Source organism: Salvelinus namaycush, chromosome 42 (assembly GCF_016432855.1).
Source record: "Salvelinus namaycush isolate Seneca chromosome 42, SaNama_1.0, whole genome shotgun sequence".
NCBI lineage: Eukaryota > Metazoa > Chordata > Actinopteri > Salmoniformes > Salmonidae > Salvelinus > Salvelinus namaycush.
The window spans coordinates 12,492,778-12,517,300 of NC_052348.1; the positions used below are offsets into that span (position 1 = coordinate 12,492,778).

Consider the following 24,523-nt stretch of genomic DNA (forward strand, 5'->3'; position numbering starts at 1 on the left):
CAAGTAGGCGTTGAGCTCAAGCCCTCCTCCCCAGACGCGGGATAGGGCGTTTATCCAATTGGCTGCCACCCACCTTCTGATTAATTCATACATTTGACAACAATGTAAAATATTTACATTTTCTACAAAATACATACTTATAATACATCTAGCTGGTGTCCGTTTTTTATTATAATATTTCAGACGCTCTAACTTGATTCTCTTCACTCAGAACATCCACAACTTTTACACAATGGAATCATGGAAGATATCTTTGTTCCTACCCGTACTTATTTACTCAACGGACAGTTCTTATTATACCTAAGACAGTACAGTATAAAGATAGGCAGAAACTGCTACACCAATAGAAATCCCCGATCACGCTTTGTAGGCTAGCTAAACTCATGAGTAGAACGCGTCACCGGGTATAACGGTCGTTTCGCGCCAAACGGCGCATGTTCAGGCCGTCAAATCAAAGGCACTCCTTCGAAATAAAGTTGTTTTTGACAAAAATGAAGACGTGTCAGTTTGTCACGTTCACGAGGTTAGAGTAAAGATGTTCAACTACTTGAGACATGGTCTTCAATCTAGGCTGTGCCTTTAGATTTCGAGAAGATTAACAGCTAAGGAATCATTTTTCACTTCTCTTATTGATTTCTCTAAACCAAAACCCCGGCCTGGTCTGTTGGTCTGCTTCGCAAGCGTTCCCGGAAGTTTAGCGATGTTGCGTCTCTGGGTTTAGAAACTCTTATTATACTTCACTGTCAGTGGTCTTCAGCTAACGGCGCTATCAGATGTTGCTAGCGCTACATTTTATACTGTTAATGTGATCATCGTTTATAACGTTACTGTTGTATTTAAATGCATGATTGTGTGATACATATATAGTAAGTCATCAACATCACTGAAAATTAAGTTTTACACAATCTGCTGGCTATATTTAGCTAGTTAACATACAGTAGTGGCTAAGTTAGCGACTAGTTTTGAAAATAATACCTAGTAGTTAGCTAGTGATATTGCATGATGAACACAACACTGCTAGTTAGCTACACTCTTGTATCATTTGATGTGGCTAGTATGTGTGGCATTTTGTACCGATAGTCTAGACTTGTATAATTATAACGTTAGCTTGCTAGCTCGTGTATTGTGGTTACAACCAAAATATCTTCTGCACACTTTTACAACCACAGCAACACAACACCTATTGATGACATTGTAGGTAGTAATGTAATTATCAAACTAAACTGCTCATCAGTGTGATTAATGTTGTGTGGCTATGCGTTTATGTTTCTGTGTGCCTAACAAATGTGGTCTCCTAACTCCCTGTGTGATAGGAATGCCCAACACCAGCACCAGGCCTAAGCGTGGCAGACGGAACCGTCGGGTGCCCAGGGAGGACCCTGCCAGGAATGAGCTGGTGTCCAGGTCACTGGAGAGTGCCCAGCAGTGTCTGTTCAACCAAGACTATGGGACCGCCTTTGTCCACTACCTTCTCGTCCTCAACCTGGCTCCTGTGCTGAAGGACTTTGCCAGTGTGGGTAGCAAAGGAACCCCTGTACACCAGGGACCACCAACCCTGTTCCTGGAGTGCTACCCTCCTATAGGTTGTAACTAACCTGATTTAATTTATCAACCAGCTAATTATTAGAATCAGGTGCGCTATATTAGGGTTGGAGCGAAAACCTACAGGACTGTATCTCCAGGAACAGGGTTGGAGAGCCCTGCTGTAGGCTATACACCATTCAGCCTGTCTGACACTTGACATTCCCTTTGAACTTTCAGAATGTTTTTCTTAGATTTGTATTTGTTTTCACATACACCTGATAGGTGCAGTGAAATGTGTTATTTTACAGGGTCAGCCATAGTATTATGGTGCCCCTTTAGCAAATTAGGGTTAAGTGCCTTGCTCAACCTTGTTGGCTCGGGTATTCAAACCAATGACTCTGCGGTTACTGGCCCAGCGCTCTAACTGCTAGGCTACCTTTCGTTTTGACGTTGAAGTGTGTATTCTCTTTGCACGTTATAATATGAATGTTTACCACTGAAGGAAAAAGACAAGTGATGCCATTTGTAGATTAGTCCAATACATCACCAATAAAGTTTTTATAATGTGTGTTTTTTTTGTGTGTTTTCAGGAGTCCTTTAGGTTCACTCTGTTCAAATGGGCAGATGAGCTCGACTCTCTGGGGCGCATCCAGGACCTGTTTGACTGCTATGAACAGGCTCTGGAGCTCTTCCCTACTGATGAGGTCATCATCAACAGCATGGGCGAACACCTGTTCAGGTAGCCCTCACTCAACAGTCTGACTGTGTCTTGTCTGTAGGCTTGGGAACTGGGAAGACTTTACTAGTCAGGCTTACTAGGTTGACTTTACTAGTCAGAGTTATGGTGGGGTAATATTGTACCTTAGGTTGTGCTCAATACCGGATCAAGACTGTAGTTATCTTTTCTTTCATGTCTTGCCAATGAAGTGTTTGTTTGCATGCAGTGGTGTAAAGTGATTGAACTAGCCAGACAGCACTGTGTCCTAGTAAATGTGTCACAGTATTCTTAGATTGCTCACAATTGTTCTATTCCAATCTTCCATGCACGCTCCAGAATGGGATTCAGGGATGAGGCCGCTGGTCATTTCCACAAGGCCCTGAAGCTGAAGCCGGACTACCCTGAGGCCAAGGAGAATTTCTACCGCGTGGCCAACTGGCTGGTGGAGCGCTGGCACTTCCTGATGCTCAACGATCGAAGGAGGAACCAGAAGTACCAGCAGGCCATCCAGAAAGCTGTTGAGGGAGGCTGCAACACTGTGTTAGATATAGGCACAGGGACCGGTATCCTCGGGTGAGATTTCTTTCTGCCTATTACAGTTAAAGGGATAGTTCATCAAATGAAAAAATTACATACTGCTTTTCTTAACCTGCAAGAGGTCTTTGGACATTTGTGCCGTAAATGCTAAAAGGGTAGCATTTGGAAACAGTGCCAGCCACTGCCAGGAAAACTAAACCAAAGCATGGATTGCTGTCATACCTTGTACATTCCTTACAGGGTATGGAAACCAATGTCATTTTGTAATTTGGGTGAGCTATCCTTTTAAGTGCATCTTTTGTTTTATTACAGTGGCTATGCTGTATGAATAATTAGGTTAAAGTTTTACAATCTTAATGGATAGTATTTATCCCAGAGAAATCTACACATCTCTGGGATTGACTACATTTGTGTTAAAAACACTAACTGTCATGGCTGTGGTCTGTCCATTTCTATTCGTTTGTTACTGCTTGTAATCCTTGTTCCTCTCCGGTCTCTCTATGGACAGAATGTGTGCTAAGAAGGCAGGGGCGGCTGAGGTGTACGCCTGTGAGCTGTCCAAGACCATGTACGAACTGGCCTGTGAGGTGGTCACCGCTAACGGAATGAACGGACGCATCAAGATCCTCCATATGAAGTCACTGGAGATGGAAGTGCCTAAAGACATCCCTAAGAGGTGACCATTCACCTTCCCTCTTACTCTGACATCTGTATGGGCCAGTTTCCTGGACATAGATTAAGCCTAGTCCTGGACTAAAAAGACATGGAGACTCTCCATTGAGCATGGGCATCAGTCCAAGACTTAATTTAACCCCGTACAATGTCAAGACAGCAGAGTCGCTGCCCATCTTCTAAAAACGTCTGAAACCCTACTTCTTTAAAAAGTATCTTGAATAAATTCCATATCCTCTCCCAAAATAAAATGCAAGTAATGCACTTGTCTTTTCCTACTAGAACTGACTATGCTGATAACTACTTTGTTGAGGAAAAATGTATTTGCTACAATTGTGATATGTTGTCTCACCTAGCTTACTTTAAGATGAATGCACTAATGTAAGTCGCTCTGGATAAGAGCTTCTGCTAAATGACTAAAATGTAGTCTGTGGCCTGGAAACTGTCCCTATGCGTCCTCCTCTAATGTGTATGTACCATTTGTGTGATGTGTTTTCTGTGGTAGGGTATCGCTGGTTGTCACCGAGACTGTGGATGCCGGCCTATTTGGTGAAGGTATTATAGACAGCCTTATACACGCCTGGAATCATCTGCTTTTGCCTCCACAGGTAATTAACTAGCATAGGCAGCCATTTTGAGGATTAATTTTGTGTTCATACTGAGTTCAAACACTGTAGAGAATACAAGCCACCCTTTAGTGCAAGTCTGAAAGCATTACCATGATTAGTAAGTAACATTAATTGGTTTTAGTATTGATTATTTATTTCCCAACACTTTCTCATAACATTTTCAGTTTCATTACAACCATGGATTTAGATGCCAGTCATGTTCATGTTTTTAATTCATTTAACAGGATTGTCTGTCTCTCAATTCAACACAAGTGATCGCAAAGTAATCTTCAAAAGAGGCTTTACCTATATTTTTGTATCACAATTGTAAAACATGATTATGGAGCATCAATCCTCTTGTATTAAATGTCCTTTATCCAGCCAAATCCTTTGTTTATTGGCAAAGAGATTAATCCAAAATCATTTTTAAGGTTACAGTAGGAGGCTACAGTACCAATCAACCACCTTCCTCAATATCATAATGCTGCAGCCAATATAAGTCAACAGTGCCATCTATGGTCTCAATGCGATAATACATTTGAGGTTAAAAAAAAGGATAGATGAAAATCATAAATACAGACAAGTGCATTTAGTGAACATATATTATAAATTGCAACAACAACCAAAATCCTATTATAGCAAAGTTAATGGCATGAGGCCTGATGTATGAAGACGTGAAGGCTCACTTTCTGCAGAGCACCCAGGACCCATCCAGGCCTCCCTCCCAAACAGGCCGGGTCATCCCTGCTGGAGCCACTGTGTTTGGGATGGCTGTCCAGTGCCTGGAGATCCGCCGCCATCACAGGTGACCTGTCCCTCTGTTGTTAATAAAGGCTAACTTAAGTCAGTCAGACATTGTTCTTCAATGATGGATTTAGTGGTATAATTTATTTAGCACGTTTCAATGCCTCAGCGTTTAGAACAGTAGACCAAACATCAACAAGTTCAACATGTTATTCACCTTTTCGTGTCCTTATCTGTTGGAATATTTAATTGTCGACATGGAACAACAGCTGAAGGCCATATGTCCCTGGAGGTAGTGTGTGTGTGTAAACAGACACCGGTGTTAATATACATGTCATACCATCTATTTATAACCATGTGCCTGCAGGCTGTGTGTGTCTGAGGTGGGAGGCCTGGCCATGGCTGCAGCCGGAGAGCTCCACAGCCCAGTAAGCTGCAGCTCAGAGGATGACTCCACAGAACCCTACACCACAGAGAGACTGAGCAGACTGCCTGGAGGCTACACGCCTCTCACTGAACCCTTCAATGCCCTGGACATAGACTTCAACAACGTGCAGGTCAGCGGCAGTAGAGCGTCTTTATGTGTACATGGATAACATATAAACCAGAATTACATCTCTATGGGGAACTGTTAGTTATCATCAACAACTACGACTTACAGCCTCACAGTGGCATTGCTGTCTGTAGATTCTGTATATTGATAACAAAACAATATCTCGTATGTCAAAAGCCTCATACTCTCAAGCTTTTCAAAATCGAACAAGCTAGTTTGCGTGATATTTGGCTATAGGTTCCAAGAATACAAGAGCAGTGATTGTATTATGCTATGCTAACTGTACCCCAGGAGCTGGAGGGTCTGTGCTCCAGGGAGGTGAGCCGGGTGCGTCTGCCTGTAACTGGGGAGGGTCTGCTGGACGCCCTGGCCGTGTGGTTCCAGCTCCACCTGGACCAGGAGAGTAGCCTGTCCACCGGCCCTAAGGAGGACACCTGCTGGGAGCAGGCCATCTACCCCGTTCAGACACCACACAGTAGGATCATTTATATAAGACATGAATGTACACTGAGTGTACAAAACATTAGGAACACCTTCCTTTTTTGCCCTCAGAACAGCCTCAATTCGTCGGGGCATAGACTCTGTAAGATGTCGAAAGTGTTCCACAGGGATGCTGCCCTTGTTGACTCCAATGCTTCCCACAGTTGTCAAGTTGGCTGGATGTCCTTTGGGTGGTGGACCATTCTTTACACACACAGGAAACTGTTGAGTGTGAAAAACCCATCAGTGTTGCAGTTCTTGACACACTCAAACTGGTGCTCCTGGCACCTACTACCATACCCCATTGAAAGGAACTTAAATCTTTTGTCTTTCCCTTTCACCCTCTGAATGGCACACATACACAATCCATGTCTCAAGGTTTGAATATCCTCCTGCACTTCATCAACACCGATTTGAAGTGGATTTAACAAGTGACCTCAATAACGGATTAAAGCTTTCACCTGGATTCACCTGGTCAGTCTATATCCCTCAAACTCAACTCTGGACCTTGAAGCCAGTTCCACTGCTTTTTTTTCATTGTTCTCCTCTAATCAGGGACTGATTTTTAGACCTGGGACATCAGGTGGGTGCAATGAATTATCAGGTAGAACAGAAAACCAGCAGGCTCTGAACCTCGTAGGGTAAGAGTTGAGAACCCCTGGTCTATTTCATGGAAAGAGCAGGTGTTCATAATGTTTTGTACACTCAGTGCCTATACACATACAGTGAGGTAGTATATTTAGACAACTGCACACTACTCCACTGTAGGAGTATGATGTAGTGTTGCAGTGCGTAGGGAGCAGTGCATAGGGAGCAGTGTGCATAAACATCTCTACATATATCCCTTCTAATCATACAGTAGAGATGCACAGAATGCACTGTAGAGACTGATCAAGTTCTACACAGATTCTCCTGACATCCACTCAGAACAACTATTGCAGTAATAAATGACACATATATTACATACTGTACATAATATATACAAATAGTGTTCTTGCATATTCCGCTGTAATATTTGTCCCCTTCTGATGTTTGCAATGCAATTCCCCATTCGGTCAAACGGGGGCAGTAGGCTACATATAGAAGAAACCTATTCCATTGAAGACATTAGGCAATGACTGAAGTCAACTTACACTGTAACCTCAAGGCTGTTATTGGTTGTCTTTGGTTTGTCTAGCTGAATTTCACAACCATGAACATTCAAATGGATTGAATGAATTCTACGCAAATTGGCTTGACCTTTGTCTGCAAACAATTCTGTACTCCTTTATCTTGTCAGGCTATTGTGCTCCTTCCAGACGTAGAACAACAAAGTGAAGTTGTACCGTGGTGGTGTCATTGAGATGCACCATCATTCAGCTGCTGAGCTCAGTGTTTCTGTCCAGCAGTGTTGCTAATTGACCTTGGCAGCGTCTAGGGACCCACCAGACACCATCCCCGCTATTTTTCCCGATGATCATCGACATCCGTTTCCCGGCTGCCGTGGCGAGACAGACGGGTGCACCGGGACCGCCTGTGACACTCTTTAGTGTTCATGAATCTCTTATAGGCTATACATATGTATTGTCCCCAAACGCCCCCTGACAATGACAAGCCACACGCTGCCGTGATGACACAAACAGATGTTATTCCTACAGGAATCTCTCTCTGTCTCTCTGTCTGTGTGCCTCCCTCCCTCCGGAATCTCATTTCCCTCGCTCCCCTGCTCCTACCCCTCTCTTCCTCTCCCTCTTTCTTTTTGTGCAGTGGCAAAGCATCTTGTTCCATGCCAGTTATGTTTACTTGTTGTTGTGGTTCATGAATAAACAGTAATGTGTGCAACAAGGCCTTATAAAAAAGAAAGGAATCAACTTGTTACTTATGATATGCCAAGAATTTGTACGTCATTTGCAATTTTACGTGCTTTATTTATTAGACTTGGAAAAGGGTCACACACTTCAAAACAAATGTACATACAGTGAGTGTACAAGACATTATGAACACCTGCTCTTTCCTTGACATAGACTGACCAGGTGAAAGCTTTGATCCCTTATTGATGTCACTTGTTAAATCCACTTCAATCAGTGTAGATGAATGGGAGCATACAGGTTTAAGAATTGAGACATGGATTGTGTATGTGTGCCAGGGTGAATGGGCTAAACATTTAAGTGATGGTGCAACGCATTGGATGGTTGTTTATTCAATGTCAATAGGTTTGTATTTGTCCTTATTCAAATGAACCATGAAATGTCTCGTCAGATTTTCCCCTGAGGCCTGGTGACGAGCTCATCGTGGAGATCTCCTGCCGGGACGCCTACCTGAGACTCTGCAGCGTTGCCGTAGCGAGAGACGGACAAGAGTTCCGTCTAGACGACTGTCTGGATCCAGACGAACCTAGAAACAACCCAGGCCCGAGCGGCAATCCCAACCCAAGCCTTAACGCCGAGGCAGAACTGTGCAGCGCCCTAGCTTGCCTCGGGACAGAGCAGAGCAGTGGACCTCGAGACTACACCATGCTGGAGTGTGCTGAAATGGCCCTCCTCAACAACCAGCCCTACCACGATAGTTTCCGCAGGGCACTGGCTAAACTCATCACCAACCTGAAGGACGCTCGTTCGGTCCAGGGTCCCAGCCAGGGTCAAGGGTTAGAGGTCATGCCTCTCACTGACCCCCCCAGTGGCCCTATGGACCCTGGTCCAGACCCCTTCTATGTGCTGGACGTGTCCGAGGGCTTCTCTGTTCTCTCCCTCATGGCAGCCAGTCAGGGCCAGGTGAAGGCCTATAGTTCGGTAGAGAAGACCCAGCACCAGGCGGTGCTCAGGAGGCTGGCCAGGGCCAACGGTGTCCCAGAGGAGGCTCTCGAGTTCTGGCTGAACCAGGTGGAGGACGAGCAGGCAGTGCTCCAGAGACCCTCCAGGGAGAAGCTGTGGAGTGCCATTATATTAGACTGTGTGGAGACCTGTGGCTTAGTGAGGCAGAAGCTGATGGAGAAAGCCACCCTAGCCAGGTAGGAAGATGGGGCAAGCGTTGCTGGGAAATATAGTTTTGGTAGACTACTTGGGTTTGGAAGAATCTGTCCCTTTTTTGTACAAATGTTTGATTGTTTTGGTGGGGTCCATCCATGGCAGGTGCCTGTTGGAGGATGGCGGTCAGATCTTCCCAGAGAGAATAGTGTTGTACGGGATGCTGGTGGAGTCTGACACCCTGCTGCTGGAGAGTGCTGTCCAGGGCCAGGAGCCTACACTGGGCTTCAACATCGCCCCGTTCATCAACCAGTTCACTGTGAGTTACTGACACACCTCCCCAGATCCGCTGCATGCATACTGTGTCTCCCCACCTGCCTTGCATATGTCGTCACTAGGGCCTGAGGTTTTAATGATATAGTTAAGCAATAAGGCCAGAGGGGTTGTGGTATGTGGCCAAGGGCTGTTCTTATGCACGATGCAACACAAAGTGTCTGGATACAGCCCTTAGCTGTGGTATGTTTGCCAGATACCACAAACCCCCAAGGAGCCTTATTGCTATTATAAACTGGTTATTAAAGCAGTAAATATGAATGTTTTGTCATACCTGTGGTATACAGTCTGATATACCACAGCTTTCAGTGAATCAGCATTCAGGCCTCAAACCACACCGTTTATATATAATATATATATATCTCTTTACACCGTGTACAAAACAATAGCAACACCAGCTCTTTCCACGACAGACTGACCAGGTGAATCCAGTTGAACGCTATGATTCCGTATTGATGTCACTTGTTAAATCCAATCAGTGTAGATGAAGGGGAGGAGAAAGGTTAAAGAAGGATTTTTAAGCCTTGAGACAATTGAGACATGGATTGTGTATGTGTGTCATTCACAGGGTGAATGGGCAAGACAAAATATTTAAGTGCCTTTTAAACGGGGTATGGTAGTAGGTGCCAGGCGCACTGGTTTGAGTGTGTCAAGAACTGCAACGCTGCTGGGTTTTTCACACTGAATCGTTTCCCGTGTGTATCAAGAATGGTCCACCACCCAAAGGACATCCAGCCAACTTGACACAACTGTGGAAAGCATTGGAGTCAACATGGGCCAGTCCATGCCCCGACAAATTGAGGCTGTTCTGAGGGCAAGCACCATGCTCTACCAACTGAGCTACAGAGGACCGAGTCCGCTCACATTGTCAGGAAAACCTCCTGGCTCTAGTCACGCTCCCCAGCTCTAAATGTGCATGCACTATACTCTGATAACTTACAAAGTCGTATAGTAAATTTACTGCATGGTTAGGGGGAAAAGTATGGTTAACTCAGAAATTCATTCTACGTGACACAACTCCCAAACCTTTCTCGCTCAACATGTCTCCTCTCCTCTCATATCTGGTATTCCCTCTCATGTCACTGATGCAATAGTCATAGTATTGACAGCTGCCTCAATGTTCTTTGTACCTTGCATCATTCTTCTGATTCAAAGGACAGGCTCCTGAGACACACCAACATGTTGCCTGAGGGTTGTAACATCTTCACTCAAGATGGCTGCTGACATATAATGCCAGCAGCCATCTTGTTTTCTTATAGTTTCTTTCGCAGTACTGTTAGTGGTTCTCGGTCTGCTGTATTGCAGTTGCGCTCAAGTGAACCAATTTGAAAGGGCACAATACATTTAAACTGTCCTTTTACAAGTCAAATTTTGCTTGCAATGCAACCTTCTACGTTGAGACTTCTCTTTTTTTTATCTGGCTTTCCGTCCGTATTTACGGGGAGCTGAGAAATCCTTTTAAGTTGTCCGTCTTTTCCGGTGTCTTGTTGGCGCTCTAATTTTCGGCGTTGGCTCCGGCGGGACGGCAGTTTGTTTAAACAGATGTTGTCTCTGAAGAGCTTAGACAAGGGCACGCCATAGCACGACTGTCACGCTGGGGAAAGCATTCATTCACACGGCTTCACGTAAGGACATCCCTACCTGGATCCATCACTAAGCATTACATCAATGACATCAAACGGAGAGCGGCGGAGACACCGGGAGCTGTGACAGGGAGGAGGAGGCGGCATTCGTTTGTTCTCTGTGACAGACACTCCTACTCTGTCGCTCGATCAGAACTCTCCTCCTGCTTTCTAGAGCGGTGCGTTGCAGCAGGTCACATGATGCACATGACTCTAAAGGAGTTCTAAGAGTTGGAGATTTTGTTAAAAACACCTGACAACTAGTGAAACTAGCTGGAGAGGTTTGGGAAATACTGAACTAGACTACATGGACTGCCTTGTCATTCTGTTTAAAGGAGTTGAATTAGTCTCAGATGTAGGGTTGTATAGATGTCCGCTGAATGGACATATGATATGATATCTCTCCTTCCTAGGTTCCAGTCCATGTGTTTCTGGACTTGTCCACTCTGCAATGTAGACATCTCAGTGACTCTGTAGAACTCTTTATCCTGGACCTCATGAACACCAACGCCAACTATACCAACAGAGACGTCAAGGTAAAGACCCAACAGATTAATTTAGTTATAGATACATTATCAGATATTGTCTGAAACATTCATATAAAAAAAAAACATGGTAAATGGCACCATTGTCTGCTTACACATTATACTGAGGATAACACTGAGTTGCTAGATTCCTTGGCAGTGTCAGTACTTCCACTGAGCTGTGGCCCTGACCATAGAAATAAACTCAGCAAAAAAAGAAATGTCCCTTTTTCAGGACCGTGTCTTTCAAAGATAATTCGTAAAAATCCGAATAACTTCACAGATCTTCATTGTAAAGTGTTTAAACAGTTTCCCATGCTTGTTCAATGAACCATAAACAATTAATGAACATGCACCTGTGGAACGGTCGTTAAGACACTAACAGCTTACAGACGGTAGGCAATTAAGGTCACAGTTATGAAAATTTAGGACATCAAAGAGGCCTTTCTACTGACTCTGAAAAACACCTAAAGAAAGATGCCCAGGGTCCCTGCTCATCTGTGTGAACGTGCCTTAGGCATGCTACAAGGAGGCATGAGGACTGCAGATGTGGCCAGGGCAATAAATTGCAATGTCTGTACTGTGAGACACCTAAGACAGCGAGACAGGACGGACAGCTGATCGTCCTCGCAGTGGCAGACCACGTGTAACAACACCTGCACAGGATCGGTACATCCAAACATGACACCTGAGGGACAGGTACAGGATGGCAACAACAACTGCCCGAGTTACACCAGGGTACGCACAATCCCCCATCAGTGCTCAGACTGTCCGCAATAGGCTGAGAGAGGCTGGACTGAGGGCTTGTAGGCCTGTTGTAAGGCAGGTCCTCACCAGGAATGACCGGCAACAACGTCGCCTATGGGCACAAACCCACCGTCGCTGGACCAGACAAGACTGGCAAAAAGTGCTCTTCACTGACGAGTCGTGGTTTTGTCTCACCAGGGGTGATGGTCGGATTCGCATTTATCGTCAAAGGAATGAGCGTTACACCGAGGCCTGTACTCTGGAGCGGGATCGATTTGGAGGTGGAGGGTCCGTCATGGCCCGGGGCGGTGTGTCACAGCATCATCGGACTGAGCTTGTTCTCATTGCAGGCAATCTCAACACTGTGCGTTACAGGAAAGACATCCTCCTCCCTCATGTGATACCCTTCCTGCAGGCTCATCCTGACATGACCCTCCAGCATGACAATGCCACCAGCCATACTGCTCGTGATTTCCTGCAAGACAGGAATGTCAGTGTTCTGCCATGGCCAGCGAAGAGCCCAGATCTCAATCCCATTGAGCACGTCTGGGACCTGTTGGATCGGAGGGTGAGGGCTAGGGCCATTCCCCGCAGAAATGTCTGGGAACTTGCAGGTGTCTTGGTGGAAGAGTGGGGTAACATCTCACAGCAAGAACTGGCAAATCTGGTGCAGTCCATGAGGAGGAGATGCACTGCAGTACTTCATGCAGCTGGTGGCCACACCAGATACTGACTGTTACTTTTGATTTTGACCCCCCTTTGTTCAGGGACACATTATTCAATTTCTGTTAGTCACATGTCTGTGGAGCTTGTTCAGTTTGTCTCAGTTGTTGAATCTCATGTTCATACAAATATTTGCACGTTAAGTTTTGCTGAAAATAAATGCAGTTGAGGACATTTCTTTTTTTTGCTGAGTTTACAATTACTATTTTATTGATTACAATAGTCTATTTCTATGGCCCTGACTCTGTGTTTTTCTCCCAGGTCCAGGCTAGTGCCTCAGGCAGGGTGACTGCTGTGCCCTTCTGGTACCAGATCCACCTGAACGAGGAGATCAGCGTGAGCACCTTCAACCAGGACTCCCATTGGAAGCAGGCTGCCGTGGTGCTGCACCAGCCCCTGGCAGTGAGGGAGGGAGACTGGGTACGACTGGCCGTCACCCTGCAGAAGAGCTCCATCTCCATATCAGCCAGTATAGAGGAAGAGGCTGGGGAGACCGGGACTGTGGATTCTGTTAGAGAGTCCGCTCAGTGACTGTCTGTGATATGAACAGTACAAGAGTCAACTTCATAAGTGTTTTAAAGGAGGGAGTTGTGGTGCTTTTGATTCTACAAGAGCATCAAGTCCACTCAGTCTTACTGGGAGAGGTAAAGGTATCACTCTGGATTCTATATTATGAGTGTGAACTGCATACATGTCGAGGAGGGGAAGGGATTGGACTATGTATTCTCCGGAAGCGCCAGCTCTAAAATAGCTACCATCTCAATATGCCTTCTCTCAGGACTTTCACAAAGACATTTACATGTTTTATGATGTGCTTATCTTGAGACGTTTTGGTCTTCAGTGTGTTCATAATCTTGTTTTGGAATGACGTCTCTAGATTATGGTTGCAGTCCGAATTAAAATGTTTCATATCAGCACTTGCATTTTATCTCCAAAATAATAATTTAGAAATCAAAGAAAATCATAATGAACAAACAAGGCACTTGGTGTCATCTCAACATTGTGTCAATTTCTTATTGACACTAGCAAAAACTGACAGTCACATTGAATTTAATTTATTGGAGGGTGAATGTTTGGAACCTTGAGTTGAACTTTCAAAGACAAAGGTGCTGACACGTTTTGATGTAGTACTTCCCTCAAGGTTAACACACTTGACACATATTCCTGATAGGAAGACGTTCTACTAATGGATGACAATGAAACTAGTAAAAGACTGAAATCAATCCCTTTCAGTACGGTAAATCACAACTAATATCCCTGAAAAGCTTAAAACAGAAATTAGAATGTTAAGAAAAATGTCAGCTACATTGGTCCAACAAAATCTATAACCATGACTGTGTACGCATCAGTTTATATTTACAAATGAGAGGCAGACGTGAAATGTGTGAATTACTTGATAGTGGATATAGTGTGGATACACTAGGACCACGTACGGCACATAGAAGAACAAGGCATCAGAAGATTAGAGACTGTTAGCGTTAATGCCAAAGTGAGACACAGCTTCATGCTTAAATCTGTACCATAGGTTCGAAGACCGTATTCAAGCATGTGCAAACCAATGATGTTCAGTACCAGTCAAAAGTATGGACACCTACTCATTCAAGGGTTTTTCTTTATGCCAAAAGTGTGCAAAGCTATCAAGGCAAAGGGTGGCTACTTTGAAGAATCCCAAATAAAAACATTTTGGGGTTACTACATGATTCCGTGTTATTTCATAGTTTTGATGTCTTCACTATTAATCTACAATGTAGAAAATAGTAAAAATAAAGAAAACCCCTAGAATGAGAGGTACTGTCTGCAAACCAGTATTTTGTATAAGTTTCAGTTTAAAAGCTACATATATAATACTCTGAACGTTTCCGTAGCAACAACTAAAAGCCTTGGTAAATGATGGAGTTTGTAGTGCTATTATAGAACAAGTATACTGGTAAAATCTCTCACCGGCTTTTGAACTTGAAGTCCAGACCCATTACAATGAAGAGGGGTTCTACTAAAATAAGGTATTGAGGTACCGTACTTTACCATTATGACTCAGTAGTACAATACAGATACAAGAAAAAATATCTTAAGTGTCATGAGACCCTTACGAAAGCTTATGAACATTCTTCGAGCTGTCATTGACAGAGGTCCATCTGCATCAACCCTGGTGGACTAATGACTCACTACAATGTTGCTTGATTAACGTGTGCTTTTTCAACGCTTGCTTTAAATTTGGTCATGTGCGGGTTAGCCAAATATCGTCTGTAGGGGAAACATAGCCGAGGCCATACTTGGTTCCTGCCCAACTGTGTTTGGTATAACGTGCATTCAGAGTTCCCATTGGAGGATTTTAGCGATGTCGCTAAGTTAGGTGATAACGACAAGGTCGTCTGTAACCGAGTCTGTTGGCTCGTTGGTGGTGTTTCTGGGCTCTGGAGCTTGTCTACCATCGTCTTCCCTCTCCTTTCCAATCCACTGAGCATTGCTGAGCCCGGCGGGGGCCGACAGGGAGTGGGGCGTTTGGGTTTGGCCCAGGCCCTGGTACCGACCCTTGGGGGACGCCGGGTTGGACAAGGCCTCCGTGGGACCGATGGCGTCCAGGGAGCCTGGAGAAAGCAAGCCTGAGCGCTCGCCGTCGTCCTCCGCCTCACCGAAGTAGGTCTTCCTAGGTCGGCCCATAACCGTTCTCCCTGTATCAGGAAAGAAAGAATGTGTTTGAAGATATGAGAATGGCAATACACTCACATAATAGGGAAATCTATCAAAGTCTTGAAGATTGAGGGTAGACATTTTTTATTCTCTCATGACATTCTATTAACATAAATCGAGTAGCTAGCCAATGCATTTGGTTCTGAGATGAATCCTTTTCAAACAAAGTTCTTAACAGCGGCTTATTCGATTCCATCCATGCATGACTGCTATCGAGTCAAGCCAAATGGGATGAGAACTAACCGACGTTGCGGACTTGCTCAGAGATGTCAGCCCTGACGTCAGAGATGTCCCACATGGCCAGGAAGGAGTCGAAGCAGGATCCCTCCTCAGCCTCCTGTATGTAGGGCTTGTAGGTGAAGCTGAAGTGGTGGGCGATGGCCGCCAGGAACATCTCCACACAGATGATGAAGTCCTGGATGAAGTATGGATGAAAGCTTGACTGTATAGCAAAGCAAGTCTATTCTCACACCTGTTTCATGTACTTATGTAACAGACCATCATATCTATTTAAGTTATTTAGAAATCTTGCACAGGATAGAAGTCCTTGAGATGAATCATCTCGTTTTCTAGGGGCATGAGACCACAAGCCTCAACAGATATTACCTTATACCAAACAAGTAATTTTACAACTGCATTACTACAGCGTTATGTAGCATTGTAGTAAAAGTGTTACTATGGCATTATACAGTGTTGGTATTGTCTTGCATTACCTGTAGGCCTGTAGCTACAGCCTCCACACTGTCCCAGTCCCACGTGTGTCTCTCTGAGATCACTCCAACCTTGACCAGGAGAGCGATGAACGCAGCTTGCCTAAGATAGATTCCAGACAAGAGTGGAAATAATCAATCCTATACACTGTAGCCAACACAGGGAATGCATTAACCCAATTACTGGCTATAATCCACACAGCTTTAAAACATACTTTGTTAACAAGTCCTACACATGCAATTCTGAAAAAAAGTTGTATAAGAAATACAAATGGGCATCCAAAACTGTGTTACTTTAATGGATAACTATGCTAGATCCATGAATGGCAGACACATTGACTGGTAAACAAATATGTTATTAATCATGGAGGTCGATAACCTGGTCCCAGATCTGTTTGTGCTATGTCAATGGCTTGACATTGACCACAGGGGTTGGCAAGACAGCACAAACAGATCTGGAACCAGGCTAGGAGGTAGATGCAGGTGATCCAAAATGGCAGCCCCAAAAAAAGCACTCACCAGAAGGAGACGAACACCACCATTTTGACACACACGAACTTCCCCACTGGTCTGATGGGGGCCAGTTCCTCTCTTAGGGCCTTGTAGAACAGCACCAAGCAGTACATGGCAAACTGGGAAAGAGAGGAGAGAGAATGATAAGAGATTACTTACTGAATGCTAAATATTTAATAATGTTATCTTTGTGGTGGTGGTATGGTGACAGGAAGTTTACAGCAATGTGGAGACAAGTGTGAAAAATACGGAACCTACCAGCTGGGACATATTGTTGAATATCACCAGGTACGTCCATGCATTGGTTGAGCTGAAGTTACCTTCATCATACACAGCACAGAGCTGACATATCCTACAGGATAGTGAATGGAGACATGTGATATGACTTGATACAAAAAGTCAATTTATATGTGGTGAGTGTTAGGGAATAGGTTAGGTAGTTTAGACCGCACACTACAGCTTACTTCCACACCCCAGTCCCCCAAGGGGTGGCAGCTTGGAGAGCTGTAAGGCTGCTGGTTGGTTTGGTGGCCATGATACTTTATTTATTTTAAAATCTTTAGGTTTGGGCATGCCTTTGGTATTTTTCCTTTTTGTACATATTTATGTTTCGTCACCATCTGAACAAATGATAATCTGCTTGGACTGGCCGACCCAGAAGTCAAGAGAGACAGCTGGCCCTGGACCAAGGTAAGGTTGCTGTCTCTCTGGACACATGTACATTCAACACTTAGGCATATAACATAAGTCCCTCCTGAATGGAAAACAGATCCTGTGAAAAACACTTACAAGGCAATAACTGTTGTGACTGGTCTGACAACCGTGTACTGCAACACTCCCAGCTTGCATCTCAATAGCAATACCCTGCAATAAGAAAACACGGTACACATTATTAAGGAAAGACATTCACACAAAATGTTAGCTTTTTCCCCACTATAAAATAGCACTAACATCTTACTAATCACCAGCTTTGTTTTTCATGAATCTCTTCCATTTCTTAAAATCAAAAACATCCCATGAAGAAAGATGTTGCAATACCTGTGGCTAAAACCGCAGATGCACAGCATTAGTTCAAATGCAGAGTAAACAAAACAGATGAGCCTAATGCGGTCTTTCTGTTCTGTAGGCTGGTGCATTTTTCCTAAAATGAGAACACGTTGTTCCACTTGCAAACACTTCTGGTTCTGTTCTTAATCAACTACAGGCAGACATGCTACATATTACTATTGTTGCCTGACTGGGGCTCGTTTGGAGCTGGCGAGTAGCAATGGAGACTTGGAGAGACTTCAAGCAGCCAAACAAACACCTTGAAGGTGAACTTTCTAGAAAGAGACTCAAAATGGAGGCCACACAGACTGGAGCCACTTTAACACCCAACGTCCTGTTTTGATTATGAGCCTGAAATATAAATGTATACTTAAAACACATCAATGTGGTATAAAAACATGTTATTAATCCTAAAATATCCATTCATAACACGTAAAACAAGTGGTAGTTTATTGCTGCACAAAAACATAGACCTTCATCCTAAAATGTAAACTTATAACACATGGTATGGATAATATTATAGCTCCTTATTAGCCTGGCTGATTGCGCAGTAATGCCATAGATATTGATAGAGGACTCTAACGGCCAAAAGCCTGTTTTAGTATGGACAGTGCCTTTAAGGACTTTCACAATTTTGAAGTAGTCAATTGAGTGGGACTTCCTACGGTTTAAGGAAGGATCACATAAATCCATCCAGGTCATAAGGAGGCTTCAGCCAATGAATTATAAGTGAACATTCCATAACCACAGGTGGCAGAAAATTTGCCAATCTTGGCTTTATATATCTGTTCAAACAACACATTCCAGGTGGCAGTATGACCATTTAATTTTGTATACCAACTTATAAAAGTAGTAGAAGAAAATTCACTACTTCAAAATGGAGATAGCATCAATGCCCTGCCCATGCTCCCAGACACCCTAATGGGACAGATACAATGTTGCGTCCTCTATCTCTATGAGTAAAGCCAACCCCTATGTTTGTTCTCATGCCAAATGCACAGACCTAACAGATCTGGTACAGGGGCCTGTTCATTATAGCACACATACACTTAAAGAACTACAAAAACTATAAAAGCAACAAACTCACTCTCCCATGGGCCATGCCGGGCAGCAGCAGAGGGGAGGAAGGTGTTTCTGCTGCTCCTGCACCTCCAGCATCAGTACCAGGCTGGGGTACTGGTTACCCATGGTTGAGAAAGTGAGAGAGAAATAAAGAGAAGAGAGGAATTACAGTGTGAGGATATTGAAATAAATGTAGGCTACTCAGTCTAGCCTGGGATCCAGATGTGTTTGTGCTAGACTTATGTTTGGCATAGGACAAAGAGTGGCCATGATTGGAATGTTAGAACAAACAGGTCTGGCATCATTCTCAGTCTGGTCATGACAAGAATGTGTACCTGGTTTCCTAGGTAGTTGAGCAGGAAGATCATGAAGTTGTAGATGACGTATGCCTCGTAGCACTCCCTGCACGTGTCCACATAGATGGCAATGCTGGGGTACTTCAACGCAATCCACTGTGTGAGAGAGAAAGGGAGAGGGTGGAAGAGGAAGACAAGGAGAGGAATGGGATCATAGATGGGCCATTACATTATTTCAATGATATGTTGCATGATAATAGTGAACACTTCAAACTATTGAAAACATTTACTCTGAAAAGTCAGTCAGGGAGTGAGGCATTTTTTTGTTTCTCTGTTTTGTTTTTCTAAAGGAGCTCTGTTCTCATTCTTTGGAAAGTAGGATAATGGAAATTGTGTGATAGGGGGAATGCTGAGCGTAGCAGATGCTAATTAGCATAACGAAACAAATTGAAGTGCCACGCTCATGTCAGGCGCTTTTTAGTTTTACTACTGTCAAAGCTACAGTGACTTCTTCTGTTAACTTCTTTTGTCAAATATTTGTAACTTAACAATAAACCAAAGTGGACTTTTAAGAACATCTAGCTACATGATCAAGAATTGAAGGCATTACTTACACTGTCCAAACTGTAAATGGGGACCATCCATAATATTCTGTAAAAGAAAAAGGAGACGAGATCATTCACAATCAGTTAGGTTATATTGTACATCATTCAAGATAAAGACACAAACCCATGATGGTAATGAAGTAATACTATCCTACAGCCGTGACAGAGTAGCCTTTCACTTACCTGATAATTGGTTTCTGTAGCTCTGGTTGAGTATAGTTTACAAGATGCTGCAGGATCCCCCATAGTGATATGGGTATGGTCATGAACACGAATATCCCAGCTATGAACCATGCTTTGTTATGGGTACCAACCTGAAAGGTATAAATGACGTATATAATCAACATCCAAACAACAAAGCATGGACTAGGCTATTCAGTGTCAAGTAACGATTTGATTGGGCTGCAATGATACCAACTGACCTCTGATTTCTGTAGTTCCCAGATGCACAGGGGTAGTAGGACGACAAGCACAACCAGAAAGTATAGAAGAACGACCAGAGGCCGAATCCATCTCCTCCAGTTGCCACAAGTACAAGGCATATTTGTAATGGTAAGCTAGTTAGCCACAGCAAGTTGTCAAGCGTCCTACACTCACTGGGTCAATAGGTGAAAACAAAGCTAATGCTAACTAGCAAGCAAGCTAGCTAGCTAACAACTAGCTATTACCGCTGCCAGCTATAGCTTGGTATAAGAGTTCGTTTCAAATGTCATTTGGGAAGCATGAATACTGAACGACAATTTCCAAACACATTGTAACGTTAGCTGCTTTGCTAAACCAGAAATTGGTAGCTAGCTAGCTAACGTTAGTCAGCTGATCTCATGATTCACTATAAACAAACAATGAATCCACGCTGCATCCATTCCAAACGAAAGCTCTTGATAAAATTCAAAACATATATTGATAATCTAATAAAATCCAACTGGTCAAAAACAACGCCGTTCTTGTATTAATAACGATACATTAATTTCTAAAACTTCCTAAACATCAAAAATAAGTTTTACAACGTAAATGATGGTTACTTCTTGTTGACGTTCTTGACAAATGCCGCCCATGCTTCAATCTGATTGGATATGGAAAAGGTCTCTATACTTTTCATTGCTCACCTTTTTACTCCATCACAATGGATGACTTGGGCACAGATGTAGTTCGGTTGATCTGCAATCTGAGTACTCATGTATGCTCCACTAGATGGCAATGCAAATCAATCATTCTCAGTATTTCACACAAGTGGAAAAGGATGGTTCATTTAAATGACCAAAAGTTGTTAAGAATAACTCAACAGTGTAAAATAATGACAAAGTATAAATGTGATGTCCGCTGTGGAAACTCATTTTCATCATCATGCTCCACATTAAGCTAGCTTAATTTCTCTAATTTTTTCATACTGGAGTTGGCTCCTCTCTCTCTATCTCTTATTTATATATATTTCTTTCTCTCTTTCCTTGCTGTAAAACATGTGGCCTGTGAATAAATGGTTCTAATTAAGATTCTTAAGAAGTGAGAAATGGTGTGAGAGCATTAAGTCCAAAAGCTCCACTAATTCCTACAAAAGCTTTCAGAAAGGTGCAAGTCAGCACTAAATATTTAGTCAAGTGAAACCATTTGTCCAAAGAAAGATAACACAAGGAAGATGAATGACAGTAGGAATGTATTTGGCTGAAGTTTCTTGAAAAAAATCTCTACTACAAGCTATCACAAGGCCATCATTTGAAAAACACAACGACCATCTGTGTATAGTCCTAGGATAACTATTTCAATACAGATCTGTTATCCTTTAAACAATTTAAATTGTTAAATAATTTCAGAGAAGCATCCGTTGCTCCGTTAATTAGAGTGGAGTAAATAGGCCATAGTCAATTAGGCTCTCTTTTCTTTGTCCAATTGAAGGTTTTCAATGTATTTATTCCAGTTGAAACTTGTTTAGTTGAACATTAAGCTCCACATTGAATACATTGAACCACAACAGAGAATGTGATCTGGGTCTAGCTCGGTGCAGGGAAGCAGAGAAAGTCAAGGATGTGGGATTTGAGCTTATGTTAATTAGAGATACCTGTTAACAAATTGTTTAAGGAATGTGCTTGTTATTTTTTTAACGAATGTATGTGCATTTACAGCAGTGAAGACAAGGACTGCATTTCTTACCACAGAGTGCAGATATCAGGGAAACTTCTCAATTTAAATATATTTATTGGAGTGACAATCTACTTACACCTCAAAATGCAGTGGGGTTGAAGTGAAGGTCACTATACTTATTTCATGACTTGAAGCCAGTGCTGGGAACTAGGAACTGTTTTAATGTGTTGGCCTGATCTGCTATGTATCATTGGAGACCTGCTCTTTTAACAAACAACGTCTCTCAGTCACGAAACCAAGAATCCTGGAGAATGTGAAACAGACAAGTTTTATAACCCCTCGGCGGTCTGCTTCAATTACTCTCGCAACGGTGACGAGGAGTGAAATAATGTTTTACGCAGAGAAGGTTGTCGGCACAAACTTTTCCATGATGAGGGCAGATGGTGGGTTGAATTGACTAGGCTTGTAAAACAAAATAGTAATCATTCTACCTCATTGTTCACTCATTGTTTGTTTAGTTCTGGGAATTAATTACAAGATTTCAAGGAGTTTTAGGCCTCTTGTTGCCAGCAATTTGTTTCACTAAAGCTGTTCTGACATTTTTCTAAAGGATTTTATACTCAAACAGCATTGAGTATGAAGAAAGTTATAGAAAGAGCCTAGGGAGGAGAAGTCTGACTATGAATCTCTCTCTCCTCTCTTTCGTTCAGAGTGTGTTTCCCTGTTTAATGAGTGGAGGCAGAACTTTCCTTTGTGTTGCACCATCCGTCCCCATCGTTTCACTAGCTACTGCCCCACAGTCACAGAAATCACTGGTTGTTACCAGACAGATTGTTCATGAATTTTGAATTTATCCTTTTGGCTTTTATAAATTAGAAATGGTCTTTGCCACCACAGTCATGCGAGCGAGCTGGCGCCTTGGTGGGTTATAGCTTGGAGGGATTGCTATGCAAAATGGCATTAGGAACACAGCCATGTTAGGGCCGGGTAGGATAAACATGTGCTGTGTTTGATCAAACTGAAAACATATTTGAGCATAGACAATGTGACGTCGATAAGATCCCACTGAAGCATCATTTTACAGTGCACAATAAGGTTATTTGGATGGCACATAGAACTGTAGGAGGATTTGTTAAGAAATGTGAATGATCGGGGACAGTGGCACAATGGAAAATGTGTCTGACGACGGATTAGAAGATTCTAGGTTCGACCCCTGGCTGTCTCGGCACTGTATTTAAGGGCCTCCCGAGTGGCGCAGCGGTTTAATGCACTGCACCGCAGTGCTAGGGGCGTCACTACAGACGCTGGTTCGATCCCGGGCTGAATCACAACCGGCCGTGATCAGGAGTCCCATAGGACGGTGCACAATTGACCCAGCATCGTCCGGGTTTGGCCAGGGGGGCTTTGGTTGGCTCATCGCGCTCTAGCGACTCCTTGTGGTGGGCCGGGTGCCTGCAGGCTGACCTCGGTTGTAAGTTGAACAGTGTTTCCTCCGACACATTGGTGCGGCTGGCTTCCAGGTTAAGCAGGCGGGTGTTAATAAGCGTGGTTTGGTGGGTCATGTTTCGGGGGATGCATGACTCGAACTTCGCCTCTCGAGCCCATTGGGGAGTTGCAGCAATGAGACAAGATCGCAAAGGGGGTACAAAATATATACAGTGGCAAGAAAAAGTATGTGAACCCTTTGGTAATACCTGGATTTCTGCATAAATCTGATCTGATCTTCATCTAAGTCACAACAATAGACAAACACAGTCTGCTTAAATTAATAACACACAAACAATTATACGTTTTCATGTCTTTATTGAACACACCGTATAAACATTCACAGTGCAGGGTGGGAAAAGTATGTGAACCCTTGGATATAATAACCTCCTTTGGCAGTAATAACCTCAACCGAAGTTTTCTGTAGTTGAGGATCAGACCTGCACAATGGTCAGGAGGAATTTTGGACCATTCCTCTTTACAAAACTGTTTCAGATCAGAAATATTCTTGGGATGTCTGGTGTGAACCGCTCTTTTGAGGTCATGCCACAGCATCTCAATCGGGTTGAGGTCAGGACTCTGACTGAGCCACTCCAGAAGGCATATTTTCTTCTGTTGAAGCCACTCTGTTGCTTCTGGGTTTTGGGTCGTTGTCCTGTTGCATCACCCAACTTTTGTTGAGGTTCAATTGGTGGACAGATAGCCTTACATTCTCCTGCAAAATGTCTTGATAAACTTGGGAATTCATTTTTCTGTTGATGATAGCAAGCTGTCCAGGCACTGAGGCAGCAAAGCAGTCCCAAACCATGACGCTCCCTCCACCATACTTTACAGTTGGGAAGAAGGTTTTGATGTTGGTGTGCTGTGACTTTTTTTCTCCACACATAGTGTTTTGTGTTCCTTCCAAACAACTCAACTTTAGTTTAATCTGTTCACAGAATATTTTGTCAGTAGCGCTGTGGAACATCCAGATGCTCTTTTGCTAACTTCAGACATTCAGCAATGTTTCTTTTGGACAGCATTGGCTTTTTCCTGGTGTCCTCCCATGAACACCATTCTTGTTTAGTGTTTCACGTATCGTAGACTCGTCAACAGAGATGTTAGCATGTTCCAGAGATTTGTTTAAGTCTTAGCTGACACTCTCACATTCTTTTTAACCTCATTGAGCATTCTGCACTGTCATCTTTACAGCAATCATTCATCTTTGCAGGATGACAACTCCTAGGGAGAGTAGCAACAGTGCTGAACTTTCCCCATTTATAGATAATTTGTCTTACTGTGGACTGATGAACATCAAGGCTTTTAGAGATACTT

The 24,523-nt window shown here is 43.4% G+C and overlaps 2 protein-coding genes across 3 annotated transcripts; one reads left to right on the forward strand and one right to left on the reverse strand.

Moving 5' to 3' along the window:
- Positions 1-751: 751 nt before the first annotated feature.
- LOC120034691 (protein arginine N-methyltransferase 9-like) lies at positions 752-13,644 on the forward strand. Of its 2 annotated transcripts, none has more exons than XM_038981294.1 (13): positions 752-866; positions 1,314-1,513; positions 2,115-2,263; positions 2,579-2,815; positions 3,288-3,455; positions 3,957-4,059; positions 4,740-4,864; positions 5,171-5,360; positions 5,648-5,831; positions 8,075-8,822; positions 8,944-9,097; positions 11,147-11,269; positions 12,989-13,644. In XM_038981294.1, the coding sequence occupies exons 2-13, from the start codon at positions 1,316-1,318 to the stop codon at positions 13,256-13,258; spliced, it is 2,649 nt and encodes an 882-aa protein (XP_038837222.1). In that variant the 5' UTR covers positions 752-866; positions 1,314-1,315; the 3' UTR covers positions 13,259-13,644. The 2 variants fall into 2 exon arrangements, with proteins under 2 accessions (XP_038837222.1, XP_038837224.1); XM_038981296.1 differs by having other exon boundaries at positions 4,755-4,864.
- Positions 13,645-14,402: 758 nt separating this feature from the next.
- On the reverse strand, positions 14,403-20,676 carry tmem184c (transmembrane protein 184C). The gene is made up of 11 exons (XM_038981297.1): positions 20,071-20,676; positions 19,832-19,962; positions 19,658-19,694; positions 19,083-19,199; positions 18,773-18,861; positions 17,428-17,502; positions 16,897-16,990; positions 16,645-16,757; positions 16,129-16,228; positions 15,659-15,830; positions 14,403-15,396 (listed from the first exon to the last, which is right to left on the reverse strand). Exons 1-11 carry the CDS (start codon positions 20,188-20,190, stop codon positions 15,074-15,076), a joined length of 1,371 nt encoding a protein of 456 aa, XP_038837225.1. The 5' UTR covers positions 20,191-20,676; the 3' UTR covers positions 14,403-15,073.
- Positions 20,677-24,523: the final 3,847 nt, after the last annotated feature.